The 17524-nt window shown below is 34.9% G+C and overlaps 3 protein-coding genes across 3 annotated transcripts in view; 2 read left to right on the forward strand and 1 right to left on the reverse strand.

Moving 5' to 3' along the window:
* Positions 1-10880, forward strand: part of LHFPL7 (LHFPL tetraspan subfamily member 7) — a 66063-nt gene extending 55183 nt beyond the window's left edge. Inside the window, exon 3 of the mRNA XM_069791081.1 lies at positions 7588-10880. Within this exon, the coding sequence (XP_069647182.1) occupies positions 7588-7814 (227 nt within the window). The 3' untranslated portion in view covers positions 7815-10880. The remainder of the gene's footprint in view (positions 1-7587) is intronic.
* The window catches only part of ASPA (aspartoacylase), a 57333-nt gene that overhangs the window by 28055 nt on the left and 11754 nt on the right, over positions 1-17524 (forward strand). The gene's annotated exons all lie outside the window — the stretch shown is intronic.
* Positions 11900-16879, reverse strand: SPATA22 (spermatogenesis associated 22). Its single transcript, XM_069791080.1, has 8 exons — positions 16837-16879; positions 16293-16421; positions 15508-15562; positions 15277-15372; positions 13872-14226; positions 13414-13543; positions 12453-12550; positions 11900-12091 (listed from the first exon to the last, which is right to left on the reverse strand). Exons 1-8 carry the CDS (start codon positions 16877-16879, stop codon positions 11900-11902), a joined length of 1098 nt encoding a protein of 365 aa, XP_069647181.1.

The raw sequence follows: 17524 nt of genomic DNA on the forward strand, positions 1-17524 counted from the left end.
TAAGGGAATACAGGTGCATTACAGGCACAATACATTCTGAACATGCTGCTCTCATCTGAACAACCCAACACTTAAATATGTCAATATTAAATTATTAGTCTGCTTCTGTGTTTGCTGTTTTGAAAGAGATGAACTGAGCATGACTTAAATAATTTAAAAAAATTAAATAGAAAATCTATATAATTATTGAAGCAATACAAAAAAAGGAAAATCATAATGGCTTCCAAACTGGAGTGCATCTGACAGTCCCCATCTCTTAGCTCTCTGAGTCTTGTAAAATTTTGTGTAACAGTCTGCTATTTTGAGAAACATTAGCTCTTGTCTCTCCCTTTTACAGTCTGCTAAATATGCTGTATATCTTCTAACCTTGCAGATGACAAAATGCACTCCTTCACCATAGTCCACACAGTGCTAGATCATTTCAGCCTTTTTGAGTAAATGACACGCAACTCTATAACTGCATGATTAGGCCCATAGATTACCAGATTACCTCTATAAATCTTCACCATAGCTACCACTCACTTGGCAGAAACAGTGAAGTTTCATCATTTGTTCTCATGTAGAAAACATGCTGTGAAATGCAACCTCAAAGGTCACCGAGATGGCATTTCCTTTTGTAGCCCTTAATAAACTTGCAGCTAATGCAGCAATTACCAGGCCCAACTACCTCTATGCTGCCGTCAGAGAATTTCTTTTCCAAAGTCTGGATAGTTAGATCCCACTCCCTTCAGTTAATAAGTGAAGTAGCTTCATCTATTTGTACAATTGTTAGACATTTCTGAAACAGGCTATTTGTGCAATAAGGGCCCATCTGAATGAGGAAGTTGTGCCAACAGAACTTGAATGGGGTATTTAAGTGGTATTAAAAAGATGTGTGCAAAAAAGGTGCACAGGCACTCTTATTTCAGTGCTAGTTTTATTTAAAATAACCTGTCCTATTCTACCTCAGCTAAATCCAAATAAACTGAAATGAAAAACATTGTCCAACTTTTTATATACATATATTTCCCAGTAATTTTGCATATATATACATATATATTAAAATACTGTAAGTTACTATATCTGATGCAGTTCCTTAGCTTGTGAGCTGTAGTCACGTACTCAGCATTTATTTAAACACAGAGTTTGAAGACATTGTACAAACTAATACATTTCCTTTGTTAGCTAACAAAGGGGATTGACAAGCTACATAGCTTTCGTTATAACCACATTTCTATTATAGCTGCTAAGTGCTAACTTGTGAGTTGCACCATTTAGAAAAGCTAGAAAAGGAACTGGTATAATCTACTTACTTGGCAACAGTCCAGCACTGATACATGCTCTTCAAATCACAACATGTTTGACTGAAATGAAGCCAATGGAATAATTCTTTACAAAGGAGAAGAGCTAAACTGTGGTATGTTAGAAATGGCTGTATCATTATTATGAGTTGCAGCTCTTTGTTCAGTTACAAAGGAAGAGCACTACATTTTGATACCAAATATATGGGCGTTATTATCCTTCTTCCCTGCTCTCCATTTTGCTTTCCTTGGAGGGGATAATTGCTAGGGCTGCTTTCAAGAATTTGAACTATAGGTACCTGACGTGCACCTGCCAGGAGTTCAGCAGGGTAGAATGGCATTTAACAGTGGTCCCTGTTTGCCTTGCCCCTCAGAAGTTTTGCTTCCATAACAGTAGGATTTTGTCTGGTTTGTTTTATCTTTGACAGGTCCCTTTCCTGTTTATTTTTTTTTATACTTAATTGGCATGCTCACTGATTTTAGGTGTATTTCAGCTCTCACCAAAATTACTCTAGGTAATTCCTCCTTTTCTGAAGTAGCCAAAAGGAAATGACTAATTTTTGGATAGCCCAAAATTCCATCTTATTTCTGTTTGTACTCTCATGCACAGCTATTACCAACAATAGCTGTGACCTTGGATCTTATTTAGCATTGTCTTTAGGTTTCCAGTTGTTGGAAGCGACATATAGGTAGCTCCTTTTTGTACAAGGGAACCGGCACCACCTATGTCCAAAATATCCTAAATGTAGTAACCCTTCAGCCATGCTACAAAAATATTTGCTTGGGAAGAGTGCTGGAAAGTATTGAGTGTAGGCTAGCCAGTGCAGTAGGACAAGAGATGATGTTTTTGAAGATGTCTGGCTCCATTACTGGTTGAAAGGTTTTCTCATTGCTGCTCAAATGTTAGCTGTATTTCTGGCTTTGTGTTAGGATATCTGTGGCTTTGGATCAGCATCCACTTTCTCATTTGAAATGATGTAAGTAAAGTAAGTAAAATCACATAAAGAAAAGCTTAAGAGGAGCTAATAAAATTATTAGATTAATAAAATGTGTAAACCTGAGAGGAAATGTGTTTTTCAAAGTCAACTGATTGTGCATAAGAACAACTGCCAGCTTTAAGAAGGGAGGTAATGGATTATATGAGAGGAAACTTCTTGATGAGTGAAAACTGCTTTGGTAGATTAAGCTCCATCAATAAAAATGTTCCAAGAAGGGATAAGACTGTGATAATCTGTAATAGGGTTGGAATACTGCTCTTGCTCACGTACGATTCAGCCTTAATTCTAATGATTGTCTGGTATGTCCCACAATCTTGCAATTAATCCGTCATTGTCACAAGTATCAGGAATATAATATACTCCTAACATAAGCACATTAAACTTCTAAGAAAAACTAATCTTCTTACAGCAGGTAATTTCAGGAAGATAATTCATGCACACAGCATATTTTATTACTGGTGATCAGTATTACTACTACACATCATCTAAACATATTAACAAATACAGTAAAATAAAATAGCTTTTTCTGATCTCTATGTTTGTGGTCCACCTCTGGATTTCTATCCATTTCAGCATTAGTATGGAAGGATACACATAAGCTTAGCCAAGTTTTCACGTTCCTGCTTCACAATAGAGAAAACTATTCAATTATTGTGTTTCACATTTTGAAAACTCCACCAGTCTTGCCAAAAGAAGTGGAAATGGAAATAGCCATTTTTTGTGTATGGTATTTAAGAGAGTTGTACATTGGTGCCCTCTACACACACTCTAAAGAACTGCATTACTTTGGTTTGTCTGGTTTAAAATAAACTTGAAAATGGTATTGTGATAGATTTAAATAATTAAAGCGTATTTCAGGAGCTTAATGAAATGAATGCACCATTGCAATGAAAAGGAGTTATAGTTTATTAGATTTTAAAATAGCAGAAAATGCTATTTTCCCTGAGTAGAAGTGTCATTGATTCAGCATTATCACCAACAATTTATGACTTTTTCTAGATAATGCCCTGTTTTCCCTAAAAAGAAGTGTCCTCCATTCTAACAGTATCTTATTCCTGTTAATAAAAGTTATTTTATTTAGAAATCGACAAATTCAGGAAACTACTTTTTTTGAAAAAAATAGGTAAACCATATTTTTTAAGCCTTGGGCCTGCACAGGGAGCAAGAGCACAGTGCAGGGGTCCTGCCTTGGCTAGCAAACCCTTCAGAGGAGAAACTGCCATTTACTGTCTGGCTGTAGGACACCAGTGAAGTAAAGAGGATGAGAGAGAACAGGGTGAGACTGTAACTGTTTGGGAGGGCAGAAGATTAGAAAGTAGAAATAAAAAGTGACTTACAGTTGAACCAATGTGCACAGACTTGACTTTAAACCTCCTTGCAGTCAGTAGTAGCTGTGACTTACTGGTGAGAACCCAGGTGGTAAGGACCTAGCAATAACAAACACCATGTGTCAGATATTAAAGCAAAAAAAAGGCGTGTTTTTAACAAGACCCAATAGCTGATGGGAGATGTATCAAATGATCAGCCAAGCCATGTTACAAAAAGAACTCCAACGACCCATTTTACCAGCAAGTCCCCTCTATACTCAATATGCTTCATGCTATAGAACAGACACAAATACATTGTGTAGCCTTCCCATCATCTTGTACGACAGTAGGATTACACTACACATAATGGTGAGGTGCACTCACTACTGTATTCTGACACATTTTAAAGTGATGTTTATTGTTGGAAAACTGCGCAGAGGCATAAGTGTTATATGAGGAGCCTAAATGGAGCCCCACTGTTTCTTTGTGTGCTCTCCCAGCTAACTGCACTGCTGATAGACAGCACTATTAAGCAGTCATTAGCACCATGTCTGAAAGCTTGGCTTCTACTGATAATAACAGGCTATTCAATATTTTGAGCTTTTGTAAGAAAGAGGGCACCTAAATGAGAATAATGAGGTCATTCTATGACATGCCTGAGGATATGAAACCATGGGTAACTTTTCAGCCTGTTTGATATGTGAACACATTACATTCGACTGTGACAGGTTATTTCTAGCCTTCAAAAAAAAAAGCTTCTTCCATTAAATCACACCATACAACATCAGCACCAAGCGGTAATCAAAACACTAGTGTCAATGTAAAGCACATCCTTCAAAATAATTCTGTGTAACCCAATCAAAAAAACCCCATATATATGGACAGATACATGAAGATAGTGTTAGAAAACCAGCAAATTCTAACAGTGAGCAAAGTTTAAAGGGATTTTATGATAAAAAGATTGCTTCCAATTCTGCATAATGTTTTCTTTCACCAAATGAGATGCATGGACTATTTTGGCTTTGAAAAGATGAGGAAACTGAAATTTTAATTTTAGACCTGCATCTTGCTTACAGCAATTGCTGTTTGTCTTAAAACTGGTTTGCTTTCCTTTGCAAATGAGCCCAACATTTTACAGAAGGTTTTGTACCATGGCGCTATTTCAAGATTCTTCATGCAGTCGAGCAGCCTGGGTTTTGACTGGGGCTATGCTGTGTATCCACTTTACATCCCAGTCTCTTAGGTAGCACATTGTTCCACTTCCTAGCTGTATTAGCCCACGAGTGAACACTACAACCTACATGCATCTATGGATTAACATGATATAGTTTGTTGATCATCAGCTTAGCAGTTTAACACTCTCAAAGTTTACCACAGCAGTAGGAAAAGTCACCTTTTTTTCTGGTTGTTCTCCAAGGTTGCTTCCCCTGTTTCTGCCTACAGAAGTAGTGCTCAGGGAATTTTCCTGGGCATGCAAGAGAGTCACACAACTTTCAGGCTATGCTACTGAACAAGGGAAGCGTGCTGGCCCTTGGCTCTTTCTCTTCTTTTGGGAAAGCTCAGAGACCTTTGCTAGATGAGATGTACGTGTGTGTGTCTAGTTTAACTTCATTTTTATTGTATTTTCATTTTGTATTGTTTGTAGTGGTGTCATATGTGTGTAGTTAAGGGAGATCTGCATAAACACAACTTACTTCTTTGTAACTAGCTTCAGCTTCTGTATATTTGTTTAATGTTGGAGCCTAAATGCACAAGCACAGCTGCTAAGAACTCAGTGCTGAGCTTTGTGAGCTCCCTCCTGCCCTGGGCACCCACAGCAGGTGCAGCCAGTTGAATATCAGGGAGGGCGAGACACGCTCAGGATGTTGCCTGTGCTGGGGAGGACCTTTCCCTTAACTGGCTCCTGCAGCATCACCTTTGCACACCTTGAGCCTGGGAAGAGGGGAAGAAGGCCACAGTGTCCTTTCCTTGGGAACCACTGAAAACTTATCATTCATAAAGGCTGAAAGGAAAGGAGAGTGGTTGTGGGAGCAAGGGCAGTTAAAAGCACCTTGCTCTCAGAAAGCTCCGCCTACTGGCAGGCAGTTTATCTTTGTACCCATACATCAGTTACCCTAGAGGGAAACAGGCTGGCAAGATTGCTTCTGTTCCAGTTTCTCTCCTTTTAATTTCCATTTTCTTGGTTTTTTATTGTTTTTTACAAGGGATTAACTCAGCGGTTCCATTTAGACTAGAAGGAAAGTTTCAATTCAAATTATTCAGGGACTTCACAGGCTGTGTTCAACTTTTTGATTTCATCTAGCCCTCAAGCTTATTAAAGTTTTTTTTAATTAAATAAGATTAATGAGTGACTGCCCTTTTTTACTGGATACTTTTAAGATTAAGCCTCTGCAATATTATAATTGGAGTAATATGCACATGCCCTACCTGAAAGGCAATTACAAATACAGAGAATGGCACGTAGTGTTTGTTTTATAATCTTAATGTTTCATTCAATGTTTGCTGGTTATGAATTATCTATCACCTCAAACATAACAGTTAATGCTGATTACCACTATTCTTGAGTCACTAACAATCCACCCTCTGAATTTGAACAAAACACTATCCTGGAAGAATGAGAAGGTAGGAAAAGGGACTGCTTTGTGCTATCTTTTTGGTACTTAAAATAAAGTCTTTTAAAATACAGCATAGATTTTAATACAGTAGTTTTTCATTAGCAGAAAGGCTAGAAAAATGGTTTCTTGATGTTCTCTCAAAAAAGGGGTATACACGATGGCTGGGAGGGCATAACCCTTCGCATCAGCCTAGCTCAGCCTCTCTTGGCTTCCAAGGTGGGCAGAAACAGTATCCGAGAACTGTACCTGGAGTATTTTAATGCATCTTTATCATAGTCATGATTTATACCTTGGGCAGTCTTATTTTCAAAGCTGGAAAAGTGGTTCTGCTGTTCATTAAATTAATTGCATAAGCCACGATATTTAAATATAACATGTATTCATTAAAGACTGTAAAATCTGTGAAGTTCTATTAAAAGCTAACAGATAATACAGACAGCATAATTGCAGGAGGCAAGTCTGGCTTTCCACCATCAAGAGGTGGCTTAAGCTTTGCTTGTATTTTAGACATATTTCTTCATTATGCGCTGGATTAATCTGCTAGTGTATTTGGAGTAGAAGGAGTAAAAGACAACTCACTGGGAGAGATTGCCTGCTACTTTAACTCTGTGCCTTTACATACTGAACCTTTAGATTTCTACAACACATCCTGTTATATTTGTTTTGTGGTTTTAGAGCCCAAGCTGTCAATATTAGGTACTATGGGAACTTCAGGTCTTACTAATTTAGGTCTCAACCTTAGGTTGAAAATTTTTCTAATCCTTAAGTTTACAGGGAGAATTAAAAAAAATATTCTCAAAGACTCCAATGCTAAAAGCTAAATAAAAAGAAGACAGATTGTGTTGTTTTTCATCTCATAATCTTTGGGTCAAATGAAGGATTTTTTTTAAAAATTTGGATTTGTAATAATAAGAATAATGAGAAAGTGCTTACATTATCAGAACCTAATCAGCAGAATCTAAAAAACTACATTTACACTCTTTCATTGAAGGTTTTTATTTGGCAGAACACAGTAATTTTTTGTCTCAAGTACAAAAATGCTATTGAGAAGAAAATCAAGTTGGTTTGGAATCTGCAAACTTAGGAATTCTTCTCCTCTGGATTCCATTGTGTCTGAATCATCTTACTTTTTAAATGGCTACATAATTTGGATTACAACGTTTCTGAAGTGACATAATGGGCAAGAGCTCTCATGAAAAAAATCCCAATGCCAACTTGCTACCATGTTATGACACTGCTGTCCATAAGAGGTAATTATGAAAAGGAAGATAATCTGACAATCATAAGTTTTAAGCTATGACTTTTTCCATTGCTTTCTAAAAGAAGGAATTTTTTTCAAAGGAATTAAGTGTTCGATAATAATTGTGTTTCTTTTTCTCCTCTCTAGTGTTCATAATGGCTTCTGGGCTTTTGGTTTATCCTTTTGGTTTCAACTCTGCTACTGTGAAGAGATTCTGTGAGAATTCAGACATCTACTATGCAGGAGACTGCCAGATTGGATGGGGTTATATGCTGGCAATTGTTGGGGTCATGTTGTCTGTCTTTTTACCATTCTTTGCAAAATATGCACCAAAAGAGCACATATCTCCAACTCCAATACCTACTATTTTATAGTATTTTATTACTGTTTCAGAACAGAACATTCCTGTCTACAGGCAATGGGCAGAAATTATTATAGCACTTCCATTTAGCTGTATTGCTAAAGAGAAAAAAGGAGATGGGGAAGAGAAGGTCAGATTCACAAAGACCGAAAGTGCATTGATAGTCTTCCGTAAGTATGAGCAGCAAACACTCTGGAATTGAAATAAGATCAATCAGCAGCCTTTATACTGCTCTAAACATGTAGTGGCATAATGCCTTAGACAAAAAAAAAAAATCTGTTTATCCTCAAAACATCTGTCTACCTCCCAGTTTCTTTTGTGTCTCAAAATCGTAAGTCTTCTAAAAGCTTCAATTCACTTTTTATATATTATTAGATGTCAAAACTTTTATGAACCCAATAATTTTAAAATCAATAATGATATTTTGTTACAATTATTTTGATTAGTCAAAAAAGCACCTACTAGTAGCCACGGCCTAAAGTTAAGCTTCATATCTAAAAAGAATTGTATACAAGAAAAAAGTTTCTTTTTAATCTATATGTATTAGTAGTACCTGCATATTGTAAGTTGTCGGCACACTTTTTAATACTGAGCTAATCTTCAAGATTTAGAGTCATCTTCAGGAAGACTTGCATAAAATTTAGATTACTTTTTTTCCAAGAGAGATCGATCTAACTTCCAAAGGCTTCATGATCATTTAATAGTTTAACAACAGGAAAAAAAATGCTAAGAATTTGGTTTTGGTATTTCTTAAATGATAATTTTAGGTGGATTTTTGCAAAATTATTTGAACTATTACAACTGTAGATTTGGGGGTTTGTTGTTTGTTTTTTAAGGCCAAAAAGAAAAATCTCTGTTTACACAAATGTATGTGCCCGATGGCCCTTGTATGTAGTGATAATACAAGCCAGAACGAACTAGATTCTAATATTTCCATTACTATTAAGAGCCCATTATTGTGTTAAAAAAAAAAAGTGAAATGCTACTGAACACAAATAAAAAGAATCTGATGCTGTGTCAGAACTAGCAAATGGCCATATTTCATGGGTTTCTATGTGAAATTTGTGAAGTCTGATTTCCACAATAGCACTGAATTCATTACTATCAAGCATTGAAGTAAGTGCACTTGATTGCCTTAAAGCAAAAGAAACATTGGGTTTGAATCTCACCCCACTGTTGTTTTTCATTTAAAATAAAAATTGAATTCTAATTCTATTATCATCTTTTATTTTCTATTATTTATTAAGAAAGAAATAATCATGTAGATTATATTTAATTCAGAGCTGTACTTCTTAGTTTTGTATTTTGGCACAAACCAAGTGATCAAATTTATTATTCTTCACTTAGCTGAGTCCCACTGATTCCTGAATTTATTTTTTTTTTAATGGAAAGTGTACATGAAGGGACAGACAGAGACATGTTGAGGATGTATAAGAAAATGCAAACAGATAGAACAATCACTGTGTTATTTTAATAAATTTCAAAGACTTCTGCAGTCTTGTTTACATTCCTCACCCTTCTAAACTTCAATGGAACATTGCATTGTTTTCCAAAATAATTGTCTGTTGTTACATTTTCGTGCACTCAAAACCAAATTCTGCACATAAACTTAGCAAGTTCCATTACTAATCTTGGAAAATACAGATTGCAATGTAGAATTAAGTACACTGAGAAAAAGAGAGAGAGCGCGTGCTCACAGTGTCTAAGGAATTAAATCTTGCAAATATTTAACAAAATAGGTTGAAGGAATGCCTCTAAAGTAAAATTTCAGTCACTTCTGTACAGTAATGTACTTTTCAGTAATGTCTTACACTTCTGTTAATGAATGGCTGAAATTGATAATTTTCATATAAGAGTCAGAAAAGTGAGGAATAACAAACAACATGTAAAAAGAAAATCATCACCGAAAGTAGAAAGACAGAGATGCAGGCTTTTCTTTCCTAACCAACCTGTGCCTTTACACTAGAACCATTATACAAGACAGGATCAATATGGTTTAAAAAAAAAAAAAAGCAACAACTGAAAAATGTTGAGTAATGTGTATAAACTGTATTACGTAGGGTTTTTTCTGTTTTGTGTAATGTTTACAACTGTTCACTTAATGTTTCACTAGAAAAAGTGATTTGTTAGTGTAAAGTAGAAAACTTTTTTTTGCAAAGATCTAAACACTTACTGGAAGTAAAATTATTTTAGTTTTTTATTAACAGCCATAACATACCTAGTAGATGCAAATGAGCTATTCCTGTCATTACTTATTAATGTAACTTTCACATGTGCAGAACTGGAACCATCGATCATTCAACTGAAATTGGTAGGACTAAAACATTTGTGTGATGTCGATTACACACACAGATGCTTGCAGGTCTGGTCCCATAGTTCAAGCTTCCTTTGTAGTTTTAATTTGCTGTTACAATGGAGTCTTACAATTTACAACACTGCTGTACCAAATCCTTTACTTCTTAAAACTCAACTTCTGTTGTGAGCATCATCAAGCTCTACATCCTGTAATATTCTGCACCTTTTATGAGTTAAGCTAATGCTTCGATTTGGAAGTTTCTTTAATATTTGAAAATATATAAAGGAAATCAAATATATGTATATGACCTCTACACAACTGGATAGATGGAACTCTCCTTGAAACATCCAAGCTCAGAACCAGCTTAGCACAGAAGGCAGAGATGATAATACAAGTGATTCTTACAACAGTTAGTAAAGCATATACTTTAGATCCTCAACTGGAACATTAGGGGGGGTGTTGCTAAAAATACATGTGCTAACACTGACAGATCACTTTTTTAAATAAAGACTGTCTGCGCGTTAAACTGTGTAAAAGCGTTTTCCTGTTACAAGTCAAACGATTTACTGGACCAGGTTCAAGTTTTATTCTAAATATATAATTTTTTAAGTGTAACTAAAAGCTGTATTTTCCATTAATGTGTTTCTGCGTTGACTAGCTGGCTCCTTTTTAGAATATTAACTGTTTTCTGTATTTGACTTGTTGGATACAATATTTCAATTATTTTAAATGTGAAATTTCCAATTGCCAACACTGTATAATAAAATTAAAAAAAAAAAAAAATCACACTGTTCACTATTTTCTTGAGAACTCTTGTTTTATAATTCCCAACAGATCTGGTACAAAGCTTTTGAAGAAGGGGAACTAGCTAAGGGGAAAAGGAAATAGAAACAGCAGGAATAATCTATGAAAGTTAATGTTTGAAGGCAAAGACACAAACATATACATGGTCCATCCCTCATGAAAGATGTTTCTGTGGCAAAGGCAAGGAAGTTCTGTGTTCAAATAATTATTTCTTTCCAACTTCCTCTGTGTCCTTGAGCAATCTTCCTACAGCTTCAGGGTCTGTTGCTATCTTATACAGGTGTTATACTGATTATTTATTTTTTTAAAAAACATGAATCAGGTAACATATCAACAGGAACCATACGAATACCTAATATATACAGCTGCATCCTGTGAAATCTTTCTCTAGTATCTATTATGTTCATTTCTAAAAAAGCTTTTACATGTGTTCTTGTAATCCAGCAAAGGAAAGGGAACTTGTTAGTTGGAACTGAAGTGGAATAAAGAGTACCTTCTTACTTTCTACCAAAGAGCAGTTTTAATGCAACGTGCAGAGCCAAAGAGAACTTTGCTGATGCTTGTTCACTATTAAACTTCGACAAAATACTCCTCAAAAGAAGTATATAGCCAACATTTTGAAACAGGTATTGAAGGAATTTCTAAAAATTTAAGATAATGAAAAGCAATGGCAATCTGAATTAGTACTGATGATCTTTTTCAAAGACACTTGCACTACTGCAAATCTTCAACGTTTTAATTCAGAATTTCTCCAGTAAAATCTAATCTACTATGTAACAAAGCCCTGTTATTGCATATATAACTAGGAAAGCTAGGCTATGAAAAGTAATAATAGAAACAAAACATTGTTACTAACATTTGCTGGATAACACAGCATAGTGATATTTTCAATTATTTAATCAGATTTGCAGTATTAGTTTTGGTAAATGCTTTAGGATGTCCAGCCTTTATGGGTAATGATGAGTGAAAACCAGTTTCGGACAACCATTTCAACCATTTTAAATTTCATTGATTGTTTTTACATATGCTGTCATCTCAACATCTGAAATTTTAACAAATTCTTGGAAAGTGTTTTGTTCTTGAATAGTTGCTGGTCTTACAGAGACGCACTTGAAAATGTTCCTTTTTGCGTCATAATTTCCCATGCACCTGTGCACTCGACCTCTAATTAGTCTTGGAAGCTCCCGGTCCTTCATCAAAAGCACAATAAACAAATAAAAAAATTATATCACCTAACATAAAAGCTTTCAAAATGTCTGGTTTCTGAAGACTACATCAAATGCAGAAGGAATTTACATCAGCTTTTTTGCTGTTATCAACTACGTACAAGCTGAACTGAAAGACCCACCTTTTTTTTGAAACAGAAGTCTAAGGATGCCTACATAGTGACTGGGTTATTGCTCTAGTCCAGTTTGGGAACAATATGGTATAAGCATCCAGCTTTCCTTTTACACAGTAATTTTCTGTTTTATCAGAACAACATATTATTAGCTTCATAAAAGGGATTATAGCTAGTGGTGTCTGTGTTATGTACGGACACAGAATACTTACAATTTCATAAAATACACAAGGCAGACTCTCCTTTCCATCCCTCAAGAGAAAATTCTTTGCCCCATATGCTCCAGGTGTGACTGCAGAATCAAGTGTGCCTATACCATTTAGCAAAAATAAATCATTATGTCAACATCAGAGCAGTACTAAGTATGATACACAAAGGTACCATGACAACATTTACTACACAAAAGCACTAAGATATATGAAGTCAGTATCAGCTTTCTGTGAGAACTTGTGCTGACAGCACTCGAAGTTCCAATACAAATTATGGGCTCTACACAGTCTTTGAATAGTACAATTGTATATGATGTCTCTCTCAACTGAGTGACCACATGTGGTTTTCATAACTGTTGCTGCAAACAAGTTATTCCCTTATTAAGCAGAGCACAAGTTTTATTGATCTTCATATGCAAATCAACTTTAAATACTTGCAGCCTTGTCAAAATAATAGTTTTCTGAGATGCCATTACATTGTATGTTCTTATTCACCTTGATTTAAAGTTGAGTCATTTCGGTCTTTCGTAACGTTCATTTCTCAGATAATGTCAATTAAAATGCAAAGTGAAACACACTAAAAGTCATCTATGTTTAGAAGTGCTCCAGACTTTAATTTATTCCTAGATTAATTGTATTAAAAATTACTGTAAAACTGTACCTCTCCACAGAAGTTTCCTATTAAATAGGAAAATTTATTGTAACACATTCTAAAAACAAGGAAAGAAAAGAAACAGAATAGAAAGAGCTTAAATGTTGGAGGATGACTGTATTATTAATTTTGTAGCTATTTTAGTCCCCTTTGATAGCTGAATGGATCTCTCAGCAGGAAAATTAGATGGTGCTCACACCAGTTATTTTGTGGGTTTAAGTATTTCAGCTATTGTTCCTACAGGTAATAACATTTTCTCTTGGCTGTTGTCCTAACATTATTATCACTTATAGTACAATCTACCATGCTTACCTAAAACTTCAAATAATAGTGCAGTTTTATAAGCGTATTGACTCCAGTGCCTCATACTTTCAATGACTGCAGATATGATTCGCAAAGAATTCTTTTTTTCTTTACTTTTTAATTGACATGATGAAACTTCCTTTCAGAGTAAGACGAAAAGTCAAGTCAGAGATACACACACAATTTTAAAAGGCACATAGACATTTATATATTATGTGAAATATCCAACATTTACATTAAAATTAGAGTATTTGTTCAGACTATACAAACAACTCCCTACCAATTTATATGATCATGCTGAGGATTGTAGGTTATTATAGTATGAAAATCTCAAATCTAAATTTTCAGAAACATAAGGGTTTACTAAGGCAACTAGGACTGATGAAAGCCTCATCTTTCCTCAATTTTCTTTTTCTTTACTATTTTTTTCATTGTATCTTCCTATTAACTCTCTCCATTAAGTTTACCTGACTTTTGCCTTCTGGAATACAACCATATTGTTTTTCATTCATTTTATTTTGCTGAATATTGTGGTTAAACTTATATGCCAGACTATGATCCTGCAGACTTCTTGAAGCAGTGTTAGGTTTCACTGGCCATTGTCCTTTAGATATGTATGTTTGGCTGGTTTCTGTTATTTTGATATGCTGAGATGAATTACGGTTATCAGGGTTTTTTTGCTGCTGAACAGTTTTCAAACTATTTGAAAAGCTCTCAAACTTTCGAATAATTCCACTATCAGATCTTGAATCTGTTGTGTTACTTAAAGGAGTATACTCATTTCTGTTCCAAACTTTAGTCCTGGGAGCCTTCTCTTCTGCCCTGCAGTACAATGTTAGACATAGTTCAGTATCACAATATCTATTCTGAATACTCAGGTATGTAATTAAAGTATATAAAAGCAATCTATGTATTGTTTTTTTAGCTTTAAAAAACATCTGTTAAATATTCAGACTCAAAGCACTTGAGTATACACTTAAATTTATCCATATACAGGGCAGTGATCACACCTGTGCTTAAATCCAGCTGAATCAATAGGCCTTAAAAGCTTGCTTAATTATTGTTCTGCCCTGTATAAGGGATCCTTCCTGACCTAGGATTCACATCTTTTCCACAACGCTAAAATAAAATAAGCAAAGTTTCTTCTGACAGTGATATTTCCGAATTCTTCTACCACCTTCACTGAAGACGTAATTTTACAACAAACTCTAGTGCTGACCTTATTATTTCTAACACCCTTCATTTTATAAAGGCATCTTATAAATTCCTTCCACCTCCATTCCATTTTGCCATTGAAGGCACTTGTTTGAAACATTCACTCTCTTCTTGCCATTGGAAAGGAACAGGAGGAAGGGAAGACAGAAAAAGGACAATTATAACATTGCTGGGAGTTTTCCTGCCAGCTCTAGGCATCTGATTCTGTAAGCTTTTCCTTGGTTTATAAAAGCACAGAGTTCACAATTATATTCGGTTTTGATATACAGTTGACCTAGTGTACACTTAGTGAAGTTTGTTTGAGTCTATTGATAAATTTGGTTTGGAAGTGGGCAAAACTTCAAGTAAAGGGGAGTCTTAAAAAGATTACATCTAAGACCAGCAAAATTCAATCAAGTTTTATGGTGAGACTGAATTTTAGGCCTGATATAAGGCCAGATACTAGGTCTAATTAATAGGCTTCATTAGGTACACTGGAAAGATACTTCATTTCAGTGGGTTTCGGCTCATAAATACAATGTAATTAATTAGGACTACAGTGATCTGAGAATTAAAAGGATCTCTCTGAATGCTACAAGAATATGGAAAATGTAAGATATATTTTCACATGAGAATAATTTTGGTTAAGGAAGGATAAAAATTAAAGACTCCACCAACTGGCAGGCATACAAGTTTTTTCCAGCATTTGCTAAATTAGACTTTGATGCATTTGGTGGTTTCATAAGGGAAAGAGCCATCTGATGTTCTGTTCGGCTTTCAAAGACAAGTTTAAAGTATCAGTGACATAGTAGCAGCTTTATTGTAAGACAGACACATGGATCACAGTTTGTGAAACAATTAGTACCCAAATAAAACTCAATAAGCAACAAATAATCTGCTTTTACGTACCCATTGTTGGCTGCTTTCTGTAGTTCAGTCACTTCTGGGTTTGCAGTTCCCCAGCCTAATTCTCAAAAGACAAAGGATTGAATATGGATACAAACTGAAAAGCTTGGAAGGTAATAGGTCTACTTAGGGCTTCTACTCTTTATCTGCTTAATGTTCCACAAACAGTCTCACACAAGAAGGAGAAAGAAAAAAAAAAGGGAATGTGATCCTTTAATATCTGTAATTATAAAGCAACTTCTAACAAGTATGTTGCTTCTCTAGACAATGGTTAAGTAACAGACATTAGACTTATTAGTACAGTGACTTTTACTTTACTATAAGTAAACTTTTTCACTTTATTATAAGTAAAACATAAAGAAAGTACTAAAGGCAGAATTCTGCATCATTCTTTCCAAGCAGAATTTGAAGAACAGAAGTTCTCTTCTGAATTACAAGAAAGACATCTTATAAATGTTTCTTCTTGTAACACAGGACTTGAATGTTGATTGAAATCAACTGAAAACAAAAGGTCAGAGTTTCAGAAGACTCTATTTAAATGCTGGTGCTACTTCATTCTCTAACACACAAAGAGTCAAACTCCCTCTAGGCACAAAGTATAAAAACTCAATTGTATAGAGGAGAAAGAAATTTCCTGAAGGACATTTTTTACATAATGAACTTTTCAGAAATAAACATAAAGGATGCACATAGTTCTTGATAAAGACAATGTCTAATTTAATAAAATACAACCATAAAGTTATGGTTTATTTGGATTTAGAGCCATTAAAAAAATAAATCTTATTTACCTAATGATGTGGGAGAAAAGTCGTAAGTACGAGTCCCAGAACTGGTACCTGGCTCATTTTTAAGTGGATTTGAAGTGATGGGTTGTCTATTTCTTTTCTTCTGATTGAACAGAGGTACAGGCAGACAACCTAAAATTAAAATTCAAATAATACTACTATACCAATAGCAAAAGGATACACAATCTACACTTAAAATATGTAAATGAAATTACTTAACAATTATTTTACATCACCCATAGGAATTACATTTCATAAACACATAACAGACCAGCCATTGCCTCACAGAATTTATATTCCCAGCCCTCTGTCCTGCACATAATCTCGTGAATGAAACATTTCCCTTAGTGACCTGTCCCCTGACTCCATTCAAAATCTTGCCCTGTGCTGCAATAAAACAAAAAACCCATACAAGTCCACTCAGGAAATGGGGGTCTGGGACTGAATACTGTATATCCTGTATGAATGCTGCGTGTGTGTATGTGTGTATATATGTATATAAGCATAATGATGTATGAATGGTAAAGCACAAAAGAATGGATGGTACCTGCTGTGCTGCGAGTTGAAGTGTCAGCTAGACTCCTTTTCATTTCTTTGCTCTATCTTAATAGACAACAATGTATGGATTGCTCCAAATTTGCTGTATGGAAGTTAGATAAGCAGAGAAAGTAAACTCATTCATGTTGTAAACACATCCAAATTTTATGTGGGTTTATGGCAGTTTCTCTTAACTCTCTGCATACTCGGTGACATGTGTCACTTCAGACACAAGCCTAAAATGTGCGAGCAGTTTTACTGAATTTATAAGATCCATGGGTACACAAGTAACATGCAATTGCTCTTTGCAGATTAAGGGCCCAAATTATTACATTTTTAAAGTAAAAGTTGTATTCTCTACTCTTTTTAAAAGTGCTGTAAAAATACTGAATTAACTTCTGAATTTAAAAGTACATATACATTCAAACACAAGGAATATTTTTTAATTCCTGAAAATAGAATACTAATAGAAAATGCATACTTATGCATTACTGCAAAGTGTGATGGCAAGGTACATGGCTTTGAATAAAAAACTGATTTAACTATTCTATGAAAAATAGCATCATGCTTCAAAAAATAAACTTCTTTTCTGTACTTTATGGTACAGACCTAAAACCTTTAGCCAATTTCCTCATACATAAAATACTTCACAAGTAAAACAAAAATTATTATCAGCAAAGTATTATAAACAGAAAAAG

The sequence above is a fragment of the Haliaeetus albicilla genome, chromosome 9, assembly GCF_947461875.1.
Source record: "Haliaeetus albicilla chromosome 9, bHalAlb1.1, whole genome shotgun sequence".
Taxonomy (NCBI): domain Eukaryota; kingdom Metazoa; phylum Chordata; class Aves; order Accipitriformes; family Accipitridae; genus Haliaeetus; species Haliaeetus albicilla.

Coding starts and splice junctions, on each gene's coding strand:
- SPATA22 (XM_069791080.1), bottom strand. CDS start 16,879: ATGAAAAGGAGTCTAGCTGACACTTCAACTCGCAGCACAGCAG. Junction 16,422..16,836: donor TTCAACTCGCAGCACAGCAG/GTACCATCCATT, acceptor TTTTAATTTTAG/GTTGTCTGCCTGTACCTCTG. Junction 14,227..15,276: donor AAAAACTTGTATGCCTGCCA/GTTGGTGGAGTC, acceptor ATTGTACTGCAG/GGCAGAAGAGAAGGCTCCCA.